At 29.6% G+C, this 23535-nt stretch overlaps 1 protein-coding gene across 1 annotated transcript in view; it reads right to left on the bottom strand.

The window, feature by feature from the left end:
* Positions 1-22589, bottom strand: part of LOC113372286 — a 41160-nt gene extending 18571 nt beyond the window's left edge. The window contains exon 1 of the mRNA XM_026612613.1: positions 22315-22589. Within this exon, the coding sequence (XP_026468398.1) occupies positions 22315-22375 (61 nt within the window). The 5' untranslated portion in view covers positions 22376-22589. The remainder of the gene's footprint in view (positions 1-22314) is intronic.
* Positions 22590-23535: the final 946 nt, after the last annotated feature.

Consider the following 23535-nt stretch of genomic DNA (forward strand, 5'->3'; position numbering starts at 1 on the left):
ATACATCAATTTTGTTCTAAGGCGTGTCAAAGTGTTCAGAAACTGCTGAAACGTAATTAAAAAACGATTACTTGCGATTAAATTCAATGCGACTGTTTAATAAATATTTTAACCAGTTAACCGTGATTGACGAGTATACCCGTCACAGAGAAATTGCAAAATTTTGTGTACACTGTAATGACGAGTATTTTCGTCGTGTGTATAAATGGCCAACCATTGACTAAATAATAGTATTAACTTCCCGTAGGACAAGTTATAGTAATCGCAATAAAATCGAAAATGAAAATTTTTAATATGTTTTTACGTTTCAAAGGTTTCTGAACATTTTGGCATACCTTAGAAAAAATGGATGTACGTGTGTGTGTGTGCGTGCGTGTGTATGTGTGTGCGGATACAAATTTTCGTCGACGATTTCGGGAACACTGATCAACCGATTTGAATAATTCAAAAACAATCGATTCGTATTGATAAGGAGATGTGTTGATTAGTTTTTGGCAAAGGCAGGTGTAGCCGTTCCGAAGATATGGCGCAAAAAGTGCTAAAAACGGTAACTCAGTTTTTAAGAGAACGGAGCGTCCGATTTCAATAATTCAAAAAACATTTTACTTGTATTGACAAGATGAAGAACTGATTAAATTTTCATGAAGGCAGGTCTAGCGGTTTCGGAGATCTAGTGAAAAAAGTAAAAAAAAGCCATTTGGCGGTCAAAAATGATCATTAGACATATGCACATCAAATTATCAGATATTTTATAGAGATTTTAACAATAAGTATAAATTTTGTTTACATTCCTATGGGTTCCGTACCAATGCTTATGCGTTAGACAGCGACGCGGCGCTTACGCGCTTTATATTTTGTCCCTATGCAGTTAAAGCAGTACGATTGCTTTGAAAAAAAGTTCAGACCTTCCAAAATATGTCAAAATAAAGAAAACATTAAAAAAAAAAAAAATTAATTTTTTTTTTCAAAAAAAAGTAATTTTTTGTCCAATTTATTTTTTCAAAGTAAAATTTTTAAAAATGGTAATCGTTAATAAATTTTTAGTACGGGAAGTTCCAGCAATATGCCTTAAGGCACAATGCCTTAATTGCCTTAAGACACAATTCCACTTACAGCTAGTTAGTAAATATTTCATGTATGTGTTATCAATGACATCAGAAAGTTGCACTTGTGGTAAAATTGTTATTTGCGTTTGGGCATTTTGGAGGTTAGATTCTATGTGTTTTGGCAGTTTGTAACCACCAACTGATACGAAAATAGCATATATATCCTATTTTATTTACACGTTATATATATATATATATATATATATATATATATATAAATATATCTGTTTCTATGTTTTTACCTCTGCCTTTCCTTTCCCGTTGGTCGTTTACTTATCTCGACATATTCAAATGAAATTCCCGTGCGAGAGAGGCAAAATGTCCGCAATAATTACGCAATCTGTCCATTACATTATTATTTTTAGTAAATAATATGCAAATTCAGAGGTTCTTAAAGAGATATTATGTATGAGTATGTATGTATGTTGGCTGGCACCCAGTATATAATATAGTCTCTAGAAGACGAATGTCCCTATTCTCACGGGCGAACGGTGAAAGACTATATTTTTATTTAATATGAAATAAATATAAACAATGGATAGGATAGATCAGTGGTTTCCAAAATGTGTCACTAAAACATTTTGAACCAGAAGTGTGGCGCGTTCCTTGAAAAACTCCAGGAATTCGATCTTGAATCAAGTTTTGTGAACCCCTTTGTTTCTATATGGCGCGATTTCGCATTTACAATTCGATTTTCGCACCTTGCATTTACAATTTGTCAATTATGTCACTAACTACATAATTTTCTTATTTATACTTTCGCTTTATATTATATTTTATTGGCTTGTTTTTTAAAAAGGTAAATTTACGTGCTACAGTTAGTCGCGCCCCTATGGAGTGGGAAAACAATTATAATCTAAGTAACGGCAACGTGGTCGCAATTGTGATATGTACATATATATATTAGGGTGGTCCTTAATATGGATATATGGATAAAGTTATATCTAAAAAAAAACATTTTTATAATTTTTGAAACTTTTTTCATGTTATTTCTTAATAAATATTGTTTAATTGTTTCGTAATAAATATTGTCTTAATAAACATTGTTTTTTATCAGTTTGGAAACATTTGAGCCTCAGGAATCAAGAATATTCAAAAATATCCATATTAAGGACCACCCTAATATATATTATATATATATATATATATATATATATATAAATATATATAGAAATGAGAGCGTTTGGATTTTTGTGAAAATGACGAAATGTGCATCTCAAAATATATTCGATTTCTCAGTTTATTTTCGTTGCACAGGAAAAACCTACTTTTTCCTCTTTATATATATATATATATATATATATACAATATGATTTTATTTTGGTGTAAAATAAATATATTATAGGAAAAAACAGTGGGTCATCAACGAAAGTAAATATGGTATCGGTTTCTTAAAAGATTTCGGAAATACATTAAGATAAGTATCGCATTTCATAAATTACAAATCGATATATATATATATATATATACACCTAAGTCTGTTTTTACACGGAGATTGGTTCCAGAAGAAGCCGTGTAAAAAAAAAACGTGTAAAAAAAGGACAGATCTTATACAAAAATGGGTGATTTGTCCTACTCTCTAAAACCTATTAAAATTAGTGAAAACAAGAATTTTCAAGAACAAGAATTCATGTTTATTTTAATAATAATTCCCCTAAATTAGTGCTATTCACATTTGCTTTGACCAGTAAAAATTGTTTGTACGCGCTAAAGGGGAATTCACTCAAATCTTTAAGCTAGTGTTCGCAAACTATCGATACTATCGATGGTTTCAGACTTTTTTCTTTCATAAATACTTTTTTGTGATATGAACATTACTTCGCAAAAATTAAATTTGCCAAAAAAAATTTAAGTACTTAAATTTCAAATCGTGCTAAATGGAATAAAATCGCGTAAAAAATTAAAAATATTCAATTTTCAAACCGTGTTATATCAAAACCGTGTACAAAAAGACCGTGTAAAAACAGACTTAGGTGTATATATATATATATATAAATAAAAATAAATTCATAATTTCCAAGCATCAAAAACTAACAAATAAAAAAGATGAGAAAAGACAGTACTAAATATTAAGAGCTAAATCACAATTACAAACATTAACATGTCCATTTCCGCGCACGCATATGTTGCGTGAGACCGTTGTCAATAGCCAAGTACAGAACGCAACAGGTGCGTTCGCATTCCTTGCACTTTCGAATAGTGTTTTTAGTAAATTAAAATTCTCAAATTAGAATGCTCAAATTAAAATTTTGTGTTGTAATAAAACTTGGAGCGCATTCCATAATAACCTAAAGTATTTTTAATTAAAAATCAATACTATGTAATTTTACAATGATTTATTAGACATTGATTTTAGATAAATTTTCTATACATTCTTTTGTTTCTATATTACCAATGTCATGACACACTCAACCTAATTTGGAGCAAATTTGCTCCAGTACTATTCATTCTATTTTTAGTAGATTTTTTTAATGTCCAGCTAATATATACAAAAATAATTATTAATTTAGAATTATGAACAAACAACACTCTTTTTTTTGCACTATTTTATTAAATATTAATTTTCACAAACGTTTCGGGACTAGGTTTGTCTCATCATCAGTGTGTTATAATTTAAAATTTGAAATATAGAAATCTAAATTAGCATTATGTGTTATCCGTTACAAGTCGTTCAAAATACTGTTTGAAAATGATTATATTTAGTATTAAGCGAATAAAAAAGTTTAGGACAGGGGTGAGTATAAGCAACACAATGTTAGCAGTAAATGTGTTAATTAAATTTTGACAAAAAAAAGAAGAAAAACGTTTATTAGCACTGAAATAATTCACTTGAATGAAACAAGATTCTGCAAAACGTCTAAGGTCATTATTTTTTTATACACAAGGATAAATAATATGATTTGTATTGGAAGTTTGTTTAAATTAATTATACAGAAAATGTAGTTTTGAATTGTTTTGGATTTTTAGAATTATATATATATATATATATATATATATATATATATATATATTTATATCTGTACGATAGTTCTCATGAACGAGATCAGTAGGAAACTCCGGTTTGCATCTCTTTGTGAATGTAAATGTTAATAATATATCGTTGTCTGTTCGTATTAGATTCCAATTCATATAAATTGAGCGTGAGATAAGAAACTTATCAGAATCAAAGGATGTTCGTTCGGGCAGGTCACGGCTCCATTATTATTACAATATATTAATATATATATATATATATATATATATATATATATATATATTACAAAAAAAGTTCAATTTTCTTCCTGCTACCAATTATATTAAAAATGATGTACCAAATCATTCTCAAATTTCTAATTCAGGGTCCGTCATTTTTACTTAATTAATATAAAGGAGTTTATCTTTACCATATCTAGACGTTTTTCACATTTTTAAAAAAATTGTTTTTTAAATATAGGTTTCTCATCATTTCAATTTCAACAATACTTGTAACTTATTTTACTAATTTATATATAATTTATTAAAATTAAAATCGAATTTCTCAAAAATTATATTAAATAAAAAATTTGCCTATAAAGAAGATCTACGATTTTATCACTAAAAGGTTTCACTTTAATGAAACAAGATTCTGCGAATCTTCAAATTCTACTTGTCTTTCTCCAAATGATGTTCACAAAGTGAATTGTAACGATTGTAACTGATGTTATATTGGTGAAAGTACACAATATATTTATAAGAGAATTAATCAACAAATTTGTAATTCAAAAAATCCTGGTCAGTACAAGACTATGTTTTCCGAACATATTATTATTTTAAATCATTTTTAATATACGCATAAAGAAAAAATCGTTATCTTAGAAAATTTGCTGAAAATATTTTTTGTTATTTTAAATGATGAGTTAAAATGACATTTAACTCTTCTGTGTAAATAAATAAAATTTTGCCCTTTTAGTACACGATATACATATCGTGTACTAAAATATTAATATTCTAATTTATGATCGTAAAATTTTGTTGTTTTATTATTATATTATTATTATATATTTTCTTAATTAACTTTTCTAATTAATTCATTTTTTTATATTGTACTATATTTTTTGTTTCTTTTTTGATATTTTGAGTTTGTTTTTTTTCATCCTTGATTCATCTTTTTTCCAACCGGTTTATTATTTCCCAAAATTCGACTCTGGATCAGCATTTGTGAACCCAGCCGTTTCTTTGCCATTCACGTTCCATTTAAAATTTGTTAATAACTACAAACATGTAATTTTTGGCTATTAATTTATGATTTTATTTTATTAGTTTGTTTTTGCATTAAAAACAGTGTCTTTATTTGGGTGAATTTTTTTCCTGATTTGAATTTGTTGAGATGCTGAATGATGGCACACATATAGCGTCGAAAAGTACATAAACATTTCATTATTTATTGTTTATATTTTGACTATTAGGACGCAAACAAACAAATATACAGTTGTACATCAAAGTGTTTGTCACTTTTGTGCCAAAAGGTAAAAATCCACAATATTAAATTATCAGTTACCTTACGACGGAAATTCATCCGGTTGTTTGCCGGAAATTATACATATATAAATACACATAATATATATATATATATATATATATATATATATTATGTGTATTTATATATGTATAATATAAAGGAAGTGGAACCAGATTTTACGGATGTAGCCAGTTCCTGCGACATCTACAACATTAAATAAGAATATAAACGCGGTTTGTAGTCTTCAAGGAATTTTATTTAGTCATTTTATTTATATTTCATTAAAATTAAAATTCGAATTACGATATTAATTTCAAGTGCGGATAGAAAAAAGTGCGAAAGAGCGCCTCTTTCGCCATTTCCAACAAGCAACATTATAAAAATAATACAGATGGGTATCTATTTTAAAGCTAGATGTTTATCTATGGTTTGATATTTGTTTGAATTTTGAATGCAACTAGTCAAAGCGATATAATTATATTTATTATATATAAAACAGATTATTAAAGTTTTATTTTACCTATACACATGGAGGATAAAACACAGAACAAATGTGCGTCGACGATTCCTAGAACACGGATTAACCGATTTGAATAATTCAAAAAAACATTTTACTTGTATTGTCGAAATGAACAAGTAGTGGAATTTTTGTAAAGGTAGTCCAGCGTCTCCGGAGATCCAGTAAAAAAAGTAAAAAATAAATGCCATTTGGCGGTCAAAAATAAACATTGGACATACGTACATCGAATTATCAGATATTTTATAAAGATTATAATAATAAGTACAAATCTTGTGTACATTTATATGGGTTCCGTACCAATGTTTACGCGTTAGACCACTACGCGGCGCTCAAGCGCTTAGATATTTCGACTCCAAATCAGCTACCCATCAGCAAAAAATGTTAATGTTAAAAATTTTCAAAAGAATCAGAATATAACATTTCTTGCAGATGACAGTTCAATTGTTTTCCCCTAGATTTCATGTTTTTTTTGTAATCTTTGCCATTTATTTCAACAATATTACAATAGTTTTATCGTTCATTAAATCTTAAAAATTTCCTTTGACAAACTCGGAAAAGATTTATCAAAATGCGAATAACCGTTAAGGAGAAGTATCAAATCATACACCCGTACAGAAGAATTTTATATATATATAAGATATATGTGTGTCCATATTACCTTATCAACTACCATTTTTCAAATAACTTTCCTTTTCGCAATCGATTTCAATAATTATACAACATCAATTGAATGATTCTTGCAGAAGAACAAGACACAAAGGTATTCTTAAGAACATTCAATGAAGCATCACGTTGCTCAATCGAATGGAAGACATTTCAAATGGAAAACGACATTTATATTTAATCCATTCTATTAATTCATTATTTGCGTTTCCTACATTTCGAGATGAATCCATCTTCTGACTAAAGTACTTATGTACTAATTAATCTAGTCATAGATATGAATCTAGTATAAAACTAGTTGGTATTGGTATTAAGCCTTGAGGCAAGTTACATGGACTTCCCGATATGTTTAAATATTCGACTTACTCAATAAAAAATAAATTAATTTATGAGCGATTAAAAGTATTCCGAGTGGATTTATTACACATGATTGAAAACGAACAAAATCGTTAATTCGGAATATATTCTAAAAGCAAATTTTCAAAAATCAACAATTTTTAAAATTGAACCAGTTTCCGCAGGACTTTAAAGGTTTAGTATGTTCATTAAGACCAAGTACTCTATCGTTACACCAAGTAAATCGTCTAATTTTAATTTCAACAAATATCAAAACTAGCTGTAAGTGGAATTCTGTCTTAACGCAATTAGGACATCGTGCATTAAGGCAAATTGCTGGAACTTCCCGTACCGCAATTCAAAATTCAAGTAATTAAAAATAATCAATAATAATAATCAATAAAAGTTGATTAATGATTTAAAACTTTTAATAGAATTTCGAACCACATTAAATCATTCTATCTTAAATCATTTATTTTGAAATATTTTGGAAATTCTGAACCTTTTTTTCAAAGCAATCGTACTGCTTTAACTGCATAAAGACGAAATATCGAAGCGCGTAAGCGCCGCGTCGCCGTCTAACGCGTAAACATTGGTACGGAATCCATAGGAATGTAAACAACATTTATACTTATTGTTAAAATCTCTATAAAATATCTAATTATTTGATGTGCATATGTCTAATGATCATTTTTGACCGCCAGATGGCTCATTTTTTTACTTTTTCCTCCATATCTCCAAAGTCGTTGGACCTGCCTTTCCAAAAATTTGAACAGATCTTCATTTACTCAATACAAATAAAATGTTTTTTGAATTATTCAAATCGGACGCTCCGTTCTCTTAAAAACTGAGTTACCGTTTTCGGCACTTTCCCCGACGCCCCGTATCTTCGGAACGGCTAGACCTGCCTTCGCTAAAAACTAATCAGCGAGTCTCCTTATGAATACGAATCGAATGTTTTTTGAGTTATTCAAATCGGTTGATCCGTGTTCCCGAAATCGTCGACGAAAATTTGTATCCGAACATACATACATACACGCACACGCACACACACACACATACACACACATACATCCATTTTTTCTAAGGTATGCCAAAATGTTCAGAAGGTTTTGAAACGTAAAGATCTATAAAAATTTTCATTCTCGATTTTTTTGCGTTTACTATAACTTGCCATACGGGAAGTTAATAACTACCTATTTTCTCAAACTTTATTGAATTTTTTAAAATTAAACTACTTGTCGTAAGGCCGTAATATTTTAGTAAGTTCTATAAGACCATGATATATATCGCCATAAAAAGTTCCATGAAAATCGGCTCAAATTTTTTTTCCAACAGTTAATTACAAGAAAACGGCTCGGTAGATTTTCACCTAAAACTAATCAGTATCATTCCCAACTAATATCTTTCGAACAGTTTATGATTTTTTAAAATCGGTTCGGTAGTATGAGCTTAAAAGTGGACGAAAGGTTTAACACTTTTTTCCAAATTACAAAGAAATGGCTCGGCCGATCGTCGCACAAAACTGAGAAACGATAATCCTCATCGAGATACATCGAATGGCTTTTAACTTTTTGAAATCAATCCAGCCGTTTTTGAGAAAACGTCGATTTAAGGCAAAAAATCTGTTCACACATACACACACACACACACATAAACACATTCGATTCAGAATGGCTTGAAACGTCGAGAAAACATAAAATTAGCGAATCGGATTTTTTGATGAAAACAATCTTCTCCTTCGGGAAGTTAAATAGATATCCATTTGTGTTATTTCTATTATGTGACGAAAGAGGCGCCCAGGTCGGTCTATCGTTGTTGTCTATCGGTTAATGATTTCATCTAGATCTGTGCAAATAGCAGTTATTGAGTTAATAATTCCGCAAAGTAGGCGTTTTTGCTCATATTTTTCACACATTACTGTGGGAACTTTGTAACAATGGTCGCATTCAGTATTCAGTTGATATATCTTTGCCGTTGCATTATTTAGCGAGTGTAGTCGCGGCTGCAAAACAAGACTGACTCGCAATGTGTACACAATAATTAAGGACGAAAGAAAATCATATGGTAGGAAATATTGTCAGAGATGAAATTATAAATAAACTAGCAACCCGACGAACTTCGTTTCGCCACCAGATAGTTTCGTGAGAAAGATGAAGAAATTTTTTGTCTGTTTTATATTTGAAAAGGAAAAAATTTGATTTTATTACACAACAGTAATGAATTTATTTCGATTACAAAAATGAAGTGATTTTTAGTTGAACTTCTCTTAGTAAATGAAAGTAAATCCGCAAATTATCCGTTTCATTGAAGTGCTCTTTGGTAAACCACATTTTTTGTTTTTTGGTCTGACGTTAACACAAACAAAGCGGATGGTTTTCCAACTCGTGAACAGGCAACGTATAACTGCCCATGTGAAAAACAATGATTTTCTAAATAATCTATTTGAAATTTATCCCGCAAACACTAAGCGATTGGCCTTGAGACTGGTTATTGCGAACGCAAGGCGAACTGGAAATTGCAATCGTTTGAAGTCAAACGGAAGACCAGTCGGAATCATTGGTATGTCACCAAATCGCCAGCAATATTTGATTGAATGGTGAAATTCAGGGCGTGTACATCATTATTCTTTGCGGCAAGAATTGCTCGTTGACGTTGACGTTGATAATTCTCACTAATGTCATTACTCGAATTTTTAATTACGGTGCCTGAAGCTAAAGCAACTTGCATTAGGGCACGATGCCATGCACAACTAATTTTCTTAGCTATAAACCTTGCGGAGCCCGAGACCTTTCCAACGAATGCAAAATTGCCGAAATCGGTTCGTGCATTCGGGAGTTATTTCGTCAGGAAGGAAAACCCGACCTATTTTTATATATATAGAAGATAGTACTTGTCACTTATGACAAACAGTCTTTAGTATTGTGTCCATTGTCTCCTGATTTCCCCTATATCCGATTGTACGATACAGTTGTGTGAATTTCTCCGTTTTATACTTTGTTGCGCAAAATGCAAATTTCAAAATAATATTATGTATCAAGAAGAAGATTACCAAGGTTATGTACACGATACGTATGCATACCACTAGCCATATGTTTATTTTTCTCGTGAGAAATTGTGAAATTGGACTAAAACTCGAAAAATCCTTATTTTATAATTTTATTTTAACACTTTTTAAAAATTCTGAAAATTTTGTTCCTTACACTCATTTTTACTTTACGCAGCAGAAACTAAATAAAATTTACTACATTAATTTTCACTTTTAACATTATAAATTTTTAACTTTCCGTAGGGTAGTTATAGTAATGGGCCGAAATTTGAAATTTTTACATTTCTCGACGTTTTGAAGGTTTCTGAACATTTTGGCATACCTCAGAAAAAATGGATGTGTGTGTGTGCGGGTGTTTTGTGTATCCGCATTTTTTCGTCCACGTTTTCGGGCGCACGGATCAATCGATTTCAATGATTCAAAAAACATTCGATTCCTATTGATAGGGAGATGTGCTGATTAGTTTCTGGCGAAGGCAGGTCCAGCTGTTACGGAGATACGGAGCAAAGAGTGCAGAAAATAGAAATCGAGTTTTTGAGAGATCGGAGCGTCTGATTTGAATGATTCGAAGAGCATTTTACTTGTATTGACGAAATGAAGGATTGGTGAAATTTTTGCTGAGGCAGGTCTATAGCGGTTTTGGAGATACAGAGCAAAATGTAAAAAAAATCATATTCGGCGGTCTAATATGTTTATTAGACATATGCACATCAAACTATCAGATATTTTTGTTACAATTTTTTTTGGGTTCCGTGCCAAGAAATCTAATAATTTAAAGTTTACTTATACGGTTCAAACAAATGTTAAAATTTTTAGAACAATTTTGTTTTCAACATTTTTAAAAATATACAAAGTTTTGTACTTTAAATCTAAATTTTATATTTACAATTCAGTTTAAAAATGTATATATTTCATAGGCGTTATTCTAAAAAATAGATATATCCTCAGATGGATTCATTCGGCATCTCTTGTTAATGTAAACATTCTTAAGCGTTTACTTAAGTTTAATTCAGTTTAAAAATGTGTATATTTCATATGCGTTATACTAAGAAACATATATATTCTCAGATGGATTCATTCGACATCTCTTGCTAATGTAAACATTCTTAAGTGTTTTGTGCGATAACGTCGTCACTGTATAATATATGAACGAATAAATATATAGTAATTATAATTATATCTTTGAAAACATTTAAAACAATTGTTATTAATCATTGTAAGTAATTTTTTTTGTATTGCAAAATAATTTAGTACAGTAAGGGAAAGCACGACTGCATTAGTTAAAAAAAATAATCTGTCAAATTGAATTAAATAATTTCATCTGCCAAACACATACTGTATCTTACATTAATATAATTTCTGGCACATTTCAGCTGCTTTTTGGAAATAATAGTGTAGACACTACATGTTTAAATCAGTTATTTTCGTGCTATAACCATAATAATTTTTCAATGACCTTCATTGTGTATTTTAATTTTGTAAGGTCAATTTCACCCCGGTTTCCCCTACAACCGATCCCGTACGAGTTATCATTGCGTATTATAATATTTATGTATGAGACGAGTTCGTCAGTTGTTTCAATTAAAATCAAACGAAAGAAAAAATCTCATACATTTCTTTGTTTCAGACATGAATATTGCATAAGCTACAATATATATAGAGATTTTTATGGATTAATTCATAACACGCACCATGGCACAATGCAGAAATATAAAAACTACAAGGATTAATTGACCTTTTGGCAAGTAGCCACTAGCCAAATTTATGAGGTAGATTTCATTCATAAGAAATATGACAGTTTTTTTTACAATATCCATAGATAAACAAGTATAAATAGATGGCAAACACAGTCGCTTTGAAATTACATCAATTTTAATTCTTTCGGCATATCATAGATGTCGCCACCGACCGTAGTAGGTAAATTCACCCTTAGGTTTAATTCTAGGCAAGATTTATATAAATATATAATATAGAAAAGATAAACCCGATTAATTTGAGTGAATGAAATGAGAACAAAATATACAAGTTGAAAAAATATTTTCAATAAAATCACAAATATGTTGTAAAAAATATATAATGGGAAAAAATCAAACATTTTTTGAAGATATATTTCAATATATAAAATCGGTACTTGAACTGGTATAAAGTACGTATACTACAATTAGAGAAATTGCGTTTTAATACAAAGGCTGAATTTAAAGTACACCAGCGCCATCTGTGATATGCTGAAAATGCTCATACACAGCAAAGCAAATTTGTTCTTTTATTCTCTTATAAAAGTTCGCCTCTGGATAATGAAATTAATAAGTGATAAACACAGCAAAACGAATTTGTTCTTTTATCCTCTTATAAAAGTTCGCTCCTGGATAATGAAATTAATAAATGATAAAATAATAATTTGAATAAGAGAGATGGCCGAGGGCCAAAGCCATTGTTATTATTTTGTGCATGGCAACATCGATGACTAAATTTGAAATTTGATTCGTCTGTGCCAGATATAAAAAAAATGAAATAACTGAATGGTATCACAGGAGAGACGACGAGATGAATACTAATTATATGATAATATAATACATATACTTTATATCTTGTGTCAATGACAATTGGGTGTTATTCGTTTGCATTTTATATTCTTTTCAGTACGTCTCTGTATTGAAAAGTGTTAATGTGTCCCTAACACAAAGTTCAAACAAAAAAATGAATAAATAAACGCTCATCTAACTCTCTGCATTCAGATAACAAATTGAGGAAGAGAAATAGAAAGTTTTATATATAAAGAAAAGTCATCGCGAAACTAATCGATAATTAACATCATTTTATAAATTAAATTTGAACAACAATATATCATTTATCATAGAAAAATCGCAAGCAAAAATATATTTTATTTGCGTATATTATGTTCTCATTTCATTCATTCAAAATAATCAGATTTATCTTTCCTAGAATTAAACCCTGAGGTGTGTTTACGTGCTACAGTCGTTGCGCCTCTATGGAGTGTGGAAACAACTAAAATTCGTGTAATGGCAAACGACTATTCAGATTGTGATAATACTTTCTGAAGCTAGTTAAGGAATATTTTAAGGATGTAAATGATTACAAAAATATAGTAATATTGTAAAAATAAATGGAGAAAATTGCAAAATGTGTCATTGCATAATTATGTAATGATATGTAATGTTAACATTGAAAATATTTTGACAAAACTGTCACTTGTCAGAAATTTCAATTCATTTATGAGCCTAGACAATATTAGAATATAATATATTCATAATAAGAAAAATGTAATGTCTACGTTATTATTGCCAAAAAGCAAATGAGATATGCCAGAAATTGCCATTCAAATAAATTGAGATATTGGAAACAAATTCGTTCTTAAAATTGTAGTGTATAATTTTTAATATAAAATTTTAATGAACATATTTCGATATTTGTTAAAGGGATAAATAAAGAGTTAACTGTGGGAATTGAGAATCATTTCATTTAAAGCAGTTGTACATTTAACATCACTGATGTTTTGGTCTAAATAGTAATTAAAAAAAAAAACAAATAATTATTATTTTGAACTAAACTGTATTATTGTATTAGTGTGGTTCGAACTTTTGAATTGTAGACGTGGGTACAGAACAAGGTCTGTCGGGTCAGCTAGTATATATATATATATATATATATATATATATTATATATATATATATATATATATATATTTATTTGTAATGTACATATATATATATGTTTATCTCAAGAACTGTTTACCTAAATTATAAATCCGACTTGTGTAAACAATCGTTTTACTCACTTTCGTCGTGTAACCGATTTTTTTCATCACTTCTCTGAAAGAATATTTATTTTACATCTCTCGATGAGACACCAGAAGACCGATATAAGAAGACTAAACATCCTCTCAAATATACAAATATATATCTTCTATATATATAAAAATAAGTCGGGTTTTCCTTCCTGACGAAATAACTCCAGAACGCACGAACCGATTTTGACAATTTTGCATTCGTTGGAAAGGTCTCGGGCTCCGCAAGGTTTATAGCTAAGAAAATTAGTTGTGCATGGCATCGTGCCTTAATGCAAGCTGCTGGAACTTCACGCATCGTAATTAAAAAATCGAGTAATGACATTAGTGAGAATTATCAGAATTATGCTTGGTTAAGTCAACAAGCAATTCTTGCCAATAATGATGTACACGTCCTGAATTTCACCATTCAATCAAAAATTGCTGGTCTTCCGTTTGACTTCAAGCAATTTCAAAATCCAGTTCGCCTTGCGTTCGCAATAACATGTCGCAAGGCCAATCGCTTAGTGTTTGCGGGATAAATTTCAAATAGATTATTTAGAAAATCATTGGTTTTCACATGGGCGGTTATACGTTGTCTGTTCACGAGTTGGAAAACCATCCGCTTTGTTTGTGTTAACGTCAGACCAAAAAACAAAAAATGTGGTTTACAAAAGAGCACTTCAATGAAACGGATAATTTGCGGATTCACTTAGAGAAGTTCAGCTAAAAAACACTTCATATTTGTAATCGAAATAAATTCATTACTGTTGTGCAATAAAATCAAATTTTTCCTTTTCAAATATAAAACAAACAAAAAAATTCTTCATCTTTCTCACGAAACCATCTGGTGGCGAAACGGAGTTCGTCGGGTTTGCTAGTATATATATATATATATATATATATATATATATATATATAAATTAAAATCTTTTCTTTCCCATTCTTTACTTGACTTTTCTATCACATATTATGATTAAGATTGTGCACTAATTAACTATTTTTTGAGTACTTATCATTGTTTATATTTCTGTTTTGTTGATGGGACACATATGGTTCTCGAAACGTACATTTTAAAGAGAATATATATATTTTATATCCACGTATTGTATTTTAATTAATTCATAAATATATACTGTAAAGTTTAATTCTTCCTATGAATAAATGAATTGACAAAAGTGTTAAGCAACACTAATAATATTTATATACAAAGTGTTAAAAAATATGAAAATGCTAAAGTCTTCCAAAAATATATTATCTTACGAATATTATATAAACGTACTAAGTTCATTTTTAACTTCCCGAAGGAGAAGTTTATGTTTTCATCAAAAAATCCGATTCGCTAATTTTATGTTTTCTCGACGTTTCAAGCCATTCTGAATCGAATGAGACCAAATTTGGAAAAAGTATGTGTGTGTGTGTGTGTTGTGGTGTGTGTGTGTATGTGTGTGTGTGCGTGTGCACCAACAGATTTTTTGCCGTAAATCGACGTTTTCTCGAAAACGGCTGGGTCGATTTCAAAAATTTAAAAGCCATTCGATGTATCTCGACGAGAACTATTGTTTGTCAGTTTTGTGCGACGATCGGCCAAGCCGTTTCTTTATAAATGGCAGAAAAGTGAAAAATTTTTCGTCTACGTTTTAGCCCGCAATTCTGAATCGATTTTGAAAATTCAAAAACCGTTCGAAAGATATTGGTTGGGAATCGTGCTGATTAGTTTTTGGTAGAGATCGGCCGGGCCGTTTTCTTGTAATAAAGTTTTTAAAAAAAAAAATTTGACGATTTTTATGATTATTTTTTTGACGAAAGATACCATAGTTTTCTAGGTCATACTAAAATATTACGGCCCTACGACAACTGGTTCAGCTTTAAAAATTCGTCAAAGTTTGCAAAAATCAGTATGGTCTTTTTGGCATTTGTCAAAATTAGACTTTTGATCGACGTTTTCTCAAAAACGCCTGAACCGATTTTAGAAATTTAAAAGCCATTTGATGTATTTCGGTGAGGACTATCGTTTGTCAGTTTTGTGCAACGATCTGACAAGCCGTTTCTTTGTAATTCGAAAAAACTTTTCGTACATATTTAAGCTCATCCTACTGAACCGATTTTAAAAAATCAAAAACTGTTCGAAAGATATTAGTTGGGAATGATGCTGATTAATTTTAGGTGAAAATCTACCGAGCCGTTTTCTTGTAATTAACTGTTGAAAAAAGTGTTAAATTTTCGTCGACATTTAAGCTCATCCTACCGAACGATTTTGAAAAATCAAAAACTGTTCGAAAGATATTAGTTGGGAATGATGCTGATTAATTTTAGGTGAAAATCTACCGAGCCGTTTTCTTGTAATTAACTGTTAAAAAAAAAATTAAGCCGTTTTTCATGAAACTTTTTTTGGCGATATACATCATGGTCTTATAGAACTTACTGTAATATTACGGCCTTACAACAAGTAGTTTAATTTTAAAAATTCGTCAAAGTTTGCTAAAATTATTATCGTTTTTTTTTAAAGTAGCATTAATGAAGTATATTATTTACACATTTTTTTTGATTAAGTCGATTATTTACACATTTCGGGAAGTTCATGTAACTTGCCTCAAGGCTAAATACCAAACCAACTAGTTTCCGTTTTTATTTAAACTTATAAAATATTAGTTATTGTAAAGTTTTAATTATAAAATTTTATGAAGATTGTGAAGCTAATGTACAAATGATAGTAATAAATGCATTTGAAGTGTAAATCGTATACTTTTAAATATAATAATTATATATATATATATATATAAGTATATATTGTACTTAAAATTGTGTCACAGTTGCTCCGTCACATTTTTAAATTTCTTGGATAGAAACAGTTATGCATATTTTAAATACAGACACAAATTCTACGATATATATATATATATATATATATATATACAAATTAAATATAAATAAAAGTGCTATAAAATAAAGCAAAACTTATAATAAAAATTGATTCACGTAATAAAACAATGAATCAAGATATGTTAATTAAAACAGGATGTTTTTTATTTTTATTTAATTATGATCAATATTGTTTTACCTTTTTATTGAATTTTTTTAAATGAATAAATTTATAAAAAAAAACTTCGATAAAAATTCTTTTACCCAAATTTGATTCTAAATGCAATTTAGCATATTTACATTTATATATTGTTTATTTACACATTTAGAGCCAAAATTTTACAAAAATTGCTATCATTGCACAATTATTTGTTTTGTTATTTATTTCTGATACAATTATTTACAAAAATTTATCGGATAATTAAAAAATTTTTTTAATTTGGCATCTGGGTAAATAAATTTTTGGACAAATCATTTAACATATTTTACAATATCCAGAATAGTATTTTCCATTTTTATATATAAGATATAGAAAAAATTATCTAAAATAAATTAAAAAAAACGTCTTTGCCATCTATCCTGGGTAATTTTATTATAATAAATTTTGCAAATATTATTTGCATTTGCATATATTTTGAATATATGAATATTTCATTTCAAAAATTTAAATGTCAACCCCGTATAGAGTATGCAAAAGACGTCCTCGCCACCTGCCCAGGGAATTTAATTTGTACTAATCGATAAAATTTGCAGCAATATTGCTAATTTCAATTTATTATATATAGAACAACCATTGTTATGTATATTTATATTTATAAATATAAAATAATGTAGATCTTTCATTTTTCCGTCCTTGATTTTTAATCGTCCTTAGAGAAAAAAAACAATGGCTAATTATTATTGTTTATATTTCTTAAAGATAAAGATGTGAATGCGAAACGTAGAATATTGTTTATATTAATAGAAATATATACATATATAATTGGTGATAAAAATGTTTAACAAATTGTGTGTGATTCATATTCATTAAACAATCGAATTAATTATTAGAATTAAAACAGAGATTAACAATCTATTATTACTATTTTTGAAATTTTTGTATAATTCGGATGATTTAGACTTCTGTATGAGTATTCTCAGCGTATCACAGATGGTGCTAGTGTGCTTCAAATTCACGTTTAAAATATATTTGATATTTTGATCTCATTCAATTTAATCAAATTAATCAGATTCATCTTTTCTATATTAAATGTTTATATAAATCTTATCTAGAATTGAACCTAAGGGTAAAATTACATGCTATGGTTGGTGGCGACCTCTGTGATATGCTAAAAGAATTAATATTGATGTAATTTCATAGCAGCCGTGTTTGCCATCTATTTATACTTGTTTATCTATGGATCTATAAATTTTGAATCTAACAAAAAGTTAATTTTATACATATATAACAATATGTATGTATATATAAATTTATTACCTATTATTTATTATTTATTACCCACAGTTTTAAAAATCCCAACCTCAACGTGTTTGTTTTATCTATGTTTCACCACAAAACAACTCTAATTTTTTTTTGTCGGGTTTCCAGGACATTCCAGGAATTCCTGTGTTGTCCTGTTACCTGATTTTTTGCAAAAACGAGGCAGGTGTCGACAAAGGACGCAAACATTTCATTCAGGTAAAAACAGGCCAAGAATTTAGTAGGAAAAAAGGAGAGGGAGATCTAGGAAGGACGGAAGGGAGTAGAGAAGATAGAGATACAGAGGGAATAGAGAGAGAGAGAGAGAAAGAGAAAGATAAAGAGAAATAGAAAGAGAAATAAGAGAAAGAGAAAGAGAAATAGAAAGAGAAAGAGAAAGAGAAATATAAATAGAAAGATAAAGATAAAGATAAATAGAAAGCTAAATATAAAGAGAAATATAAAGAGAAAGAAAGATAAAGAGAATATCAATATAATAAAAGAAAATAAATATAAATATAAATATAAATATAAATATAAATATATATATATATATATATATACATAAAAATAATCCATCTCCCATTTTTTCAATATTCTGTCTTTGCCATATTGCTCATGAATATATTTTGTTTTGGCAGAAGGCCTGATGATGAAACGTAACAAGTTCCGAAACGTTTTCAAAAAAATGTATATAAATAACACATTTCAAACAAATTTTAACGATGTTGTAAAGAAAATAATGCGCTATAGAATTAAAGGAAAAAGAGAGAAGTAAATCTTTTCAGTTTTTTTTAAATTAGATTTTTTGATAATTTTAAATTTTCTTCAAAATTTTGAATTTTTTTTAAATGTTCGATTTTTTTGAAATTTTTGAACAAGAATCGATTTTTTTTTAAATTATTTGAGTAATTGGTAATTTTTGAATATATTCGACCTCTTAAAAAATTTTGTAAGAAATCGATATGTTTAAAATTTTGATATTTTTTTAGGTTTTTCAAAATATAGATTTTTTTGAAAGCGTTTTTTTGCACACCGTCTACACAAGGAAAAGGTTTTTTGAATAAATCTAATCGGATGATCAAATAGCATTATTTTTTCTTTTTTTTATTGAAACTCCGTACGCGCTGGACCCTACCTTTCCAAAATTTTGAAGAATTTTTCGTTTAGTCAATACAAATTTGTGTATGTGTGTGCGTGCGTGTGTGTGTGTGTGTTCGGATACAAATTTTCGTCGACGATTTCGGGAACACACGAATGAAGCGATTTGAATAATTCAAAAAACATTCGATTCGTATTGATAAGGAGACGTGCTGATTAGTTTTTGGCAAAGGCAGGTCTAGCTGTTCCGAAGATATGGGTCAAAAAGTGCCAGAAACGGTAACTAAGTTTTTAAGAGAACGGAGCGTCCGATTTGAATAATTCAAATAACATTTTACTTGTATTAACAAGATGAAGAACTGATCAAATTTTCATGAAGGCAGGTCTAGCGCTTTCGGAGATCTAGTAAAAAAAGTAAAAAAAAGCCATTTGGCGGTCAAAAATGATCATTAGACATATGCACATCAAATTATCAGATATTTTATAGAGATTTTAACAATAAGTATGAATTTTGTTTATATTCCTATGGGTTCCGTACCAATGTTTACGCGTTAGACGGCGACGCGGCGCTTATGCGCTTTGATATTTCGTCTCCTATGCAGTTAAAGCAGTACGATTGGCTTTGGAAACAAGTTCAGAATTTCCAAAATATTTCAAAATACGCTTTTCTTCAAGTCTGTTTTTCAAAAAAAAAGTAAATTTTTGTCAAAAATTTATAGTTTCTCAAAATTTAATTTTTCAGAGTAAATTTTTTTCAAAAATGTTCATCTTTTTGGAAAAAAAAATTTTGGTGCGGGAAGTTCCAGCAATTTGCCTTAAGGCACGATGCCATGCGCCCCACTAGTTACAATAATGTCCGTAAATGTCTGAGCAATGTCGAGTTCGAAATACTGAGTGTTAGTGGAGTTTGCCGTGAATTTTATTCAAACCAACAACGGGAAGTTAAAAGAAATTATAGAAGAGAAAATCTTGGCAATGTGCTACATGTATAAAAAATCATTCTAAAGGACTTTTTCGAACGTTCAGAGTAAAACTCTTGCGCGCTAAGGAATAGCAGTTAATTATCGATTGTCATACAATTACCATTAGCTCTTTGTCTATTCAAAAAGAATTTTTGTTTACTAATTTCAATCAGTTCCTGCCAAAGACAATACATAGTGTATGTATATGGTTCGACTCCCGGCCATTCGTTTCATATTATATGTTATCGTGAAGCAGTTGTGTTGCATAAACATCGAGAGATAAAACGACGTTTTCGCCTCTAATATCATAATTTATGCATTTCGTGTGCATTTCTGGTGCCTCTCGTTCGATTTATCTAATACCTATTGTTATCATAAGAGGGCCCCCTTATGCGGGTTGTAAAAGAATTTTATATTGGTAATATTCAATGGCGCCATAATTGACCAATTGCAATTGCAATTGCAAAAGTAAAAAAATATTTTTAACTTCCCGTAGGGCCGTAGGATAAGTTATTGTAATCGTCCAAAAATCGAAATTGATTTTTTTAACAAATGACTTTTTAAATTTTTGTAACAAACTTTTTTTTAAGTAAAATACGACATTGAAGTATTTTTTGTCTCGACCGGGTATGTTAAACCCGCAGGGCGACGTAGTTTACAGAAGTGCGCAAGTGCGTCATTTTTGTCAGGCAATATATGTATATAATTTTAAATTAATAATTAATAATTAATAATTTTGTATTCACGTATGGTAAGTTTTAAAAAAAAAGTCGAAAATGATTTTTTTTATATATATTGACGTTTCAGAGGTACATATCTGAATATTTTCGCACACCTTACAAAAAATTGATGTGTGTATAAGCATGTGTGGATATAATTTTTCGTCGACGATTTGAAGAACACGGATCAACCGATTTGAATGATTCAAAAAACATTCGATTCGTATTGATGGGGATACGGACGCTCTGATTAGTTTTTGGCGAAGGTATAAATTCAGTAGCAAAATTAAAATTATTTATTTGAAGTATATGAGTCATCTTTAGAATTTTAGCTAGAATAACAAGTAAAATCAAAATCACTATCGATATACAAAATATTTGAATTTTTTTAAATTAATTTTAAATATTTAATTTTATATTTATATTATTTTTCAAGTCTGAATATTTAAAATTTCTCCAAATTATTTTGCAAGTTTACATTGAAATCCCTTCAGATTATTTTAAAAAAGCACTGACGATGAATCAAACCAAGACTCGAAACGTATGCAATTTTAACAACCACATTCTACTTTACTAATTTTTTTTAACTTCCCGTAGGGTAAGTTATAATAATAGCAAAAAAGTCGAAAATAATTTTTTTTATATATCTTTACGTTTCAAAGGTTTCTGAACACTTTGGTATACATTAGAGAAAATAGATGTAATGTATGTGTGTGCGAATACAATTTTCCGTAAAGACGATTTTGAGAGCACGGATCAACCGATTTGGATGATTCAAAAACCATTCGATTCGTATTGACAAGGAGACGTACTGGTGAATTTTTGGCAAAAGCAGGTCTAGAAGTTTCGGAGATACGGGGCAAAAAGTGCCAAAAACGGTAACTCAGTTTTTAAGAGAACGGAGCGTCCAATTTGAATGATTCAAAAACATTTTATTTGTATTAACAAGATGAAGAACTGGTCAAATTTTCATGAAGGTAGGTCTAACGGTTTCGGAGATCCAGTAAAAAAAAAGTAAAAGAAATGCCATTTGGCGGTCAAAAATGATCATTAAACATATGCACATCAAATTGTCAGATATTTTATAAAGATTATTATATATATATATATATATATATATATATATAATTCTAAAAAAATCTCTGAATGAACATCATCCTGTGTCTGTCACCCTCTTAACATCTTTCATTCAAGATGTGCAATATATAAATATATTTACATATATACAAACAAGACTCGACTATAAATACAAATGCATTATATTTTTAGCACTAACCAAAGACATCAAGCCATCCTTCGACTCTGCTTGGATAAATCGGACACTTCAGCCGACTCATATCTTTCTTAAATAAAAGGAACAAAAATTTAACACTACACCAACACACAAGGACACTACAGGATAATAGTTTATTATATTCAATTATTTATTAACACTACACATGACACACTTTGGGACGGTTTTCGTTGTAAAAGAAAACCGGGGCATGGTAATAATATATTAGTAAATTATTGTTTTAATGGAGATACAATGCACGACATATTACTGGTGCAACGGCTGTCACACAACTGACTGCCATGATTGCGATGAAGAGTGAAGTGATGCAACTGTCAAGATTAAACAGCGCTGCCATCTTTACTGATTTCAAATAAAAGGACATGTGAGAAATTATTAACACTTTCGGGACGGCATCAATTTCAAAATATTAGGTTGTCAAATATCTCCCTTCCGCTTTTTTGCTCTTGGTTTATAATACAAAAAGGCGGAAGGGAGATATTTGACAACCTAATAATATACTTTACCGGCTGTAAACTTGATTTCATTGTGTTTGTTATGCAATTTGTTTGATGAAAATTTGTGGTCATTGAAGGACATACATTTATAATATTAATTTTTGATCATTTTATAAAGAATGGTGACGTTCAAAACAATTTCCAAAATGCATAGCTGGTTGATTTTGACATATTTTACAATTAAATGTTGTTCGCCGCCTTCCTCCTGGTGCTTTTCTGTCAGAACAGACAATACAATCCCTTTTTCTTTTAGAATTTAGAATATGTCACTGATTAGTCAGTATATTTGTTAATTTTTTTGCGGCCATAATGGTTTATTAACTTCCCGTATGGTAAGTTATTGTAATGGGCCGAAAATCGAAATTCAAAATTTTTACATTTCCCGACGTTTTGAAGGTTTCTGAACGTTTTGGCATACCTCCGAAAAAATGGATGTGTGTCTGTGTGTGTGTGAGTGTGTGTATGTATGGATACAAATTTCCAGTCACGTTTTCGGGCGCACGGATCAACCGATTTGAATGGTTCAAAAAACATTCGATTCCTATTGATAGGGAAAAGAGCTGATTAGTTTTTGGCAAAGGCAGGTCTAGCCGTTTCGAAGATACGGAGCAAAGAGTGCAGAAAATAGAAATCGACTTTTTGAGAGAACGGAGTATCCGATTTGAATGATCTAAAAAACATTCAATTAGTAATGATTGGGAGAAGT

This window comes from Ctenocephalides felis, unplaced genomic scaffold, assembly GCF_003426905.1.
Source record: "Ctenocephalides felis isolate EL2017-DRISC unplaced genomic scaffold, ASM342690v1 CF-g0.4_SCAFFOLD_00845, whole genome shotgun sequence".
In the NCBI taxonomy this organism is placed as follows: Eukaryota; Metazoa; Arthropoda; class Insecta; order Siphonaptera; family Pulicidae; genus Ctenocephalides; species Ctenocephalides felis.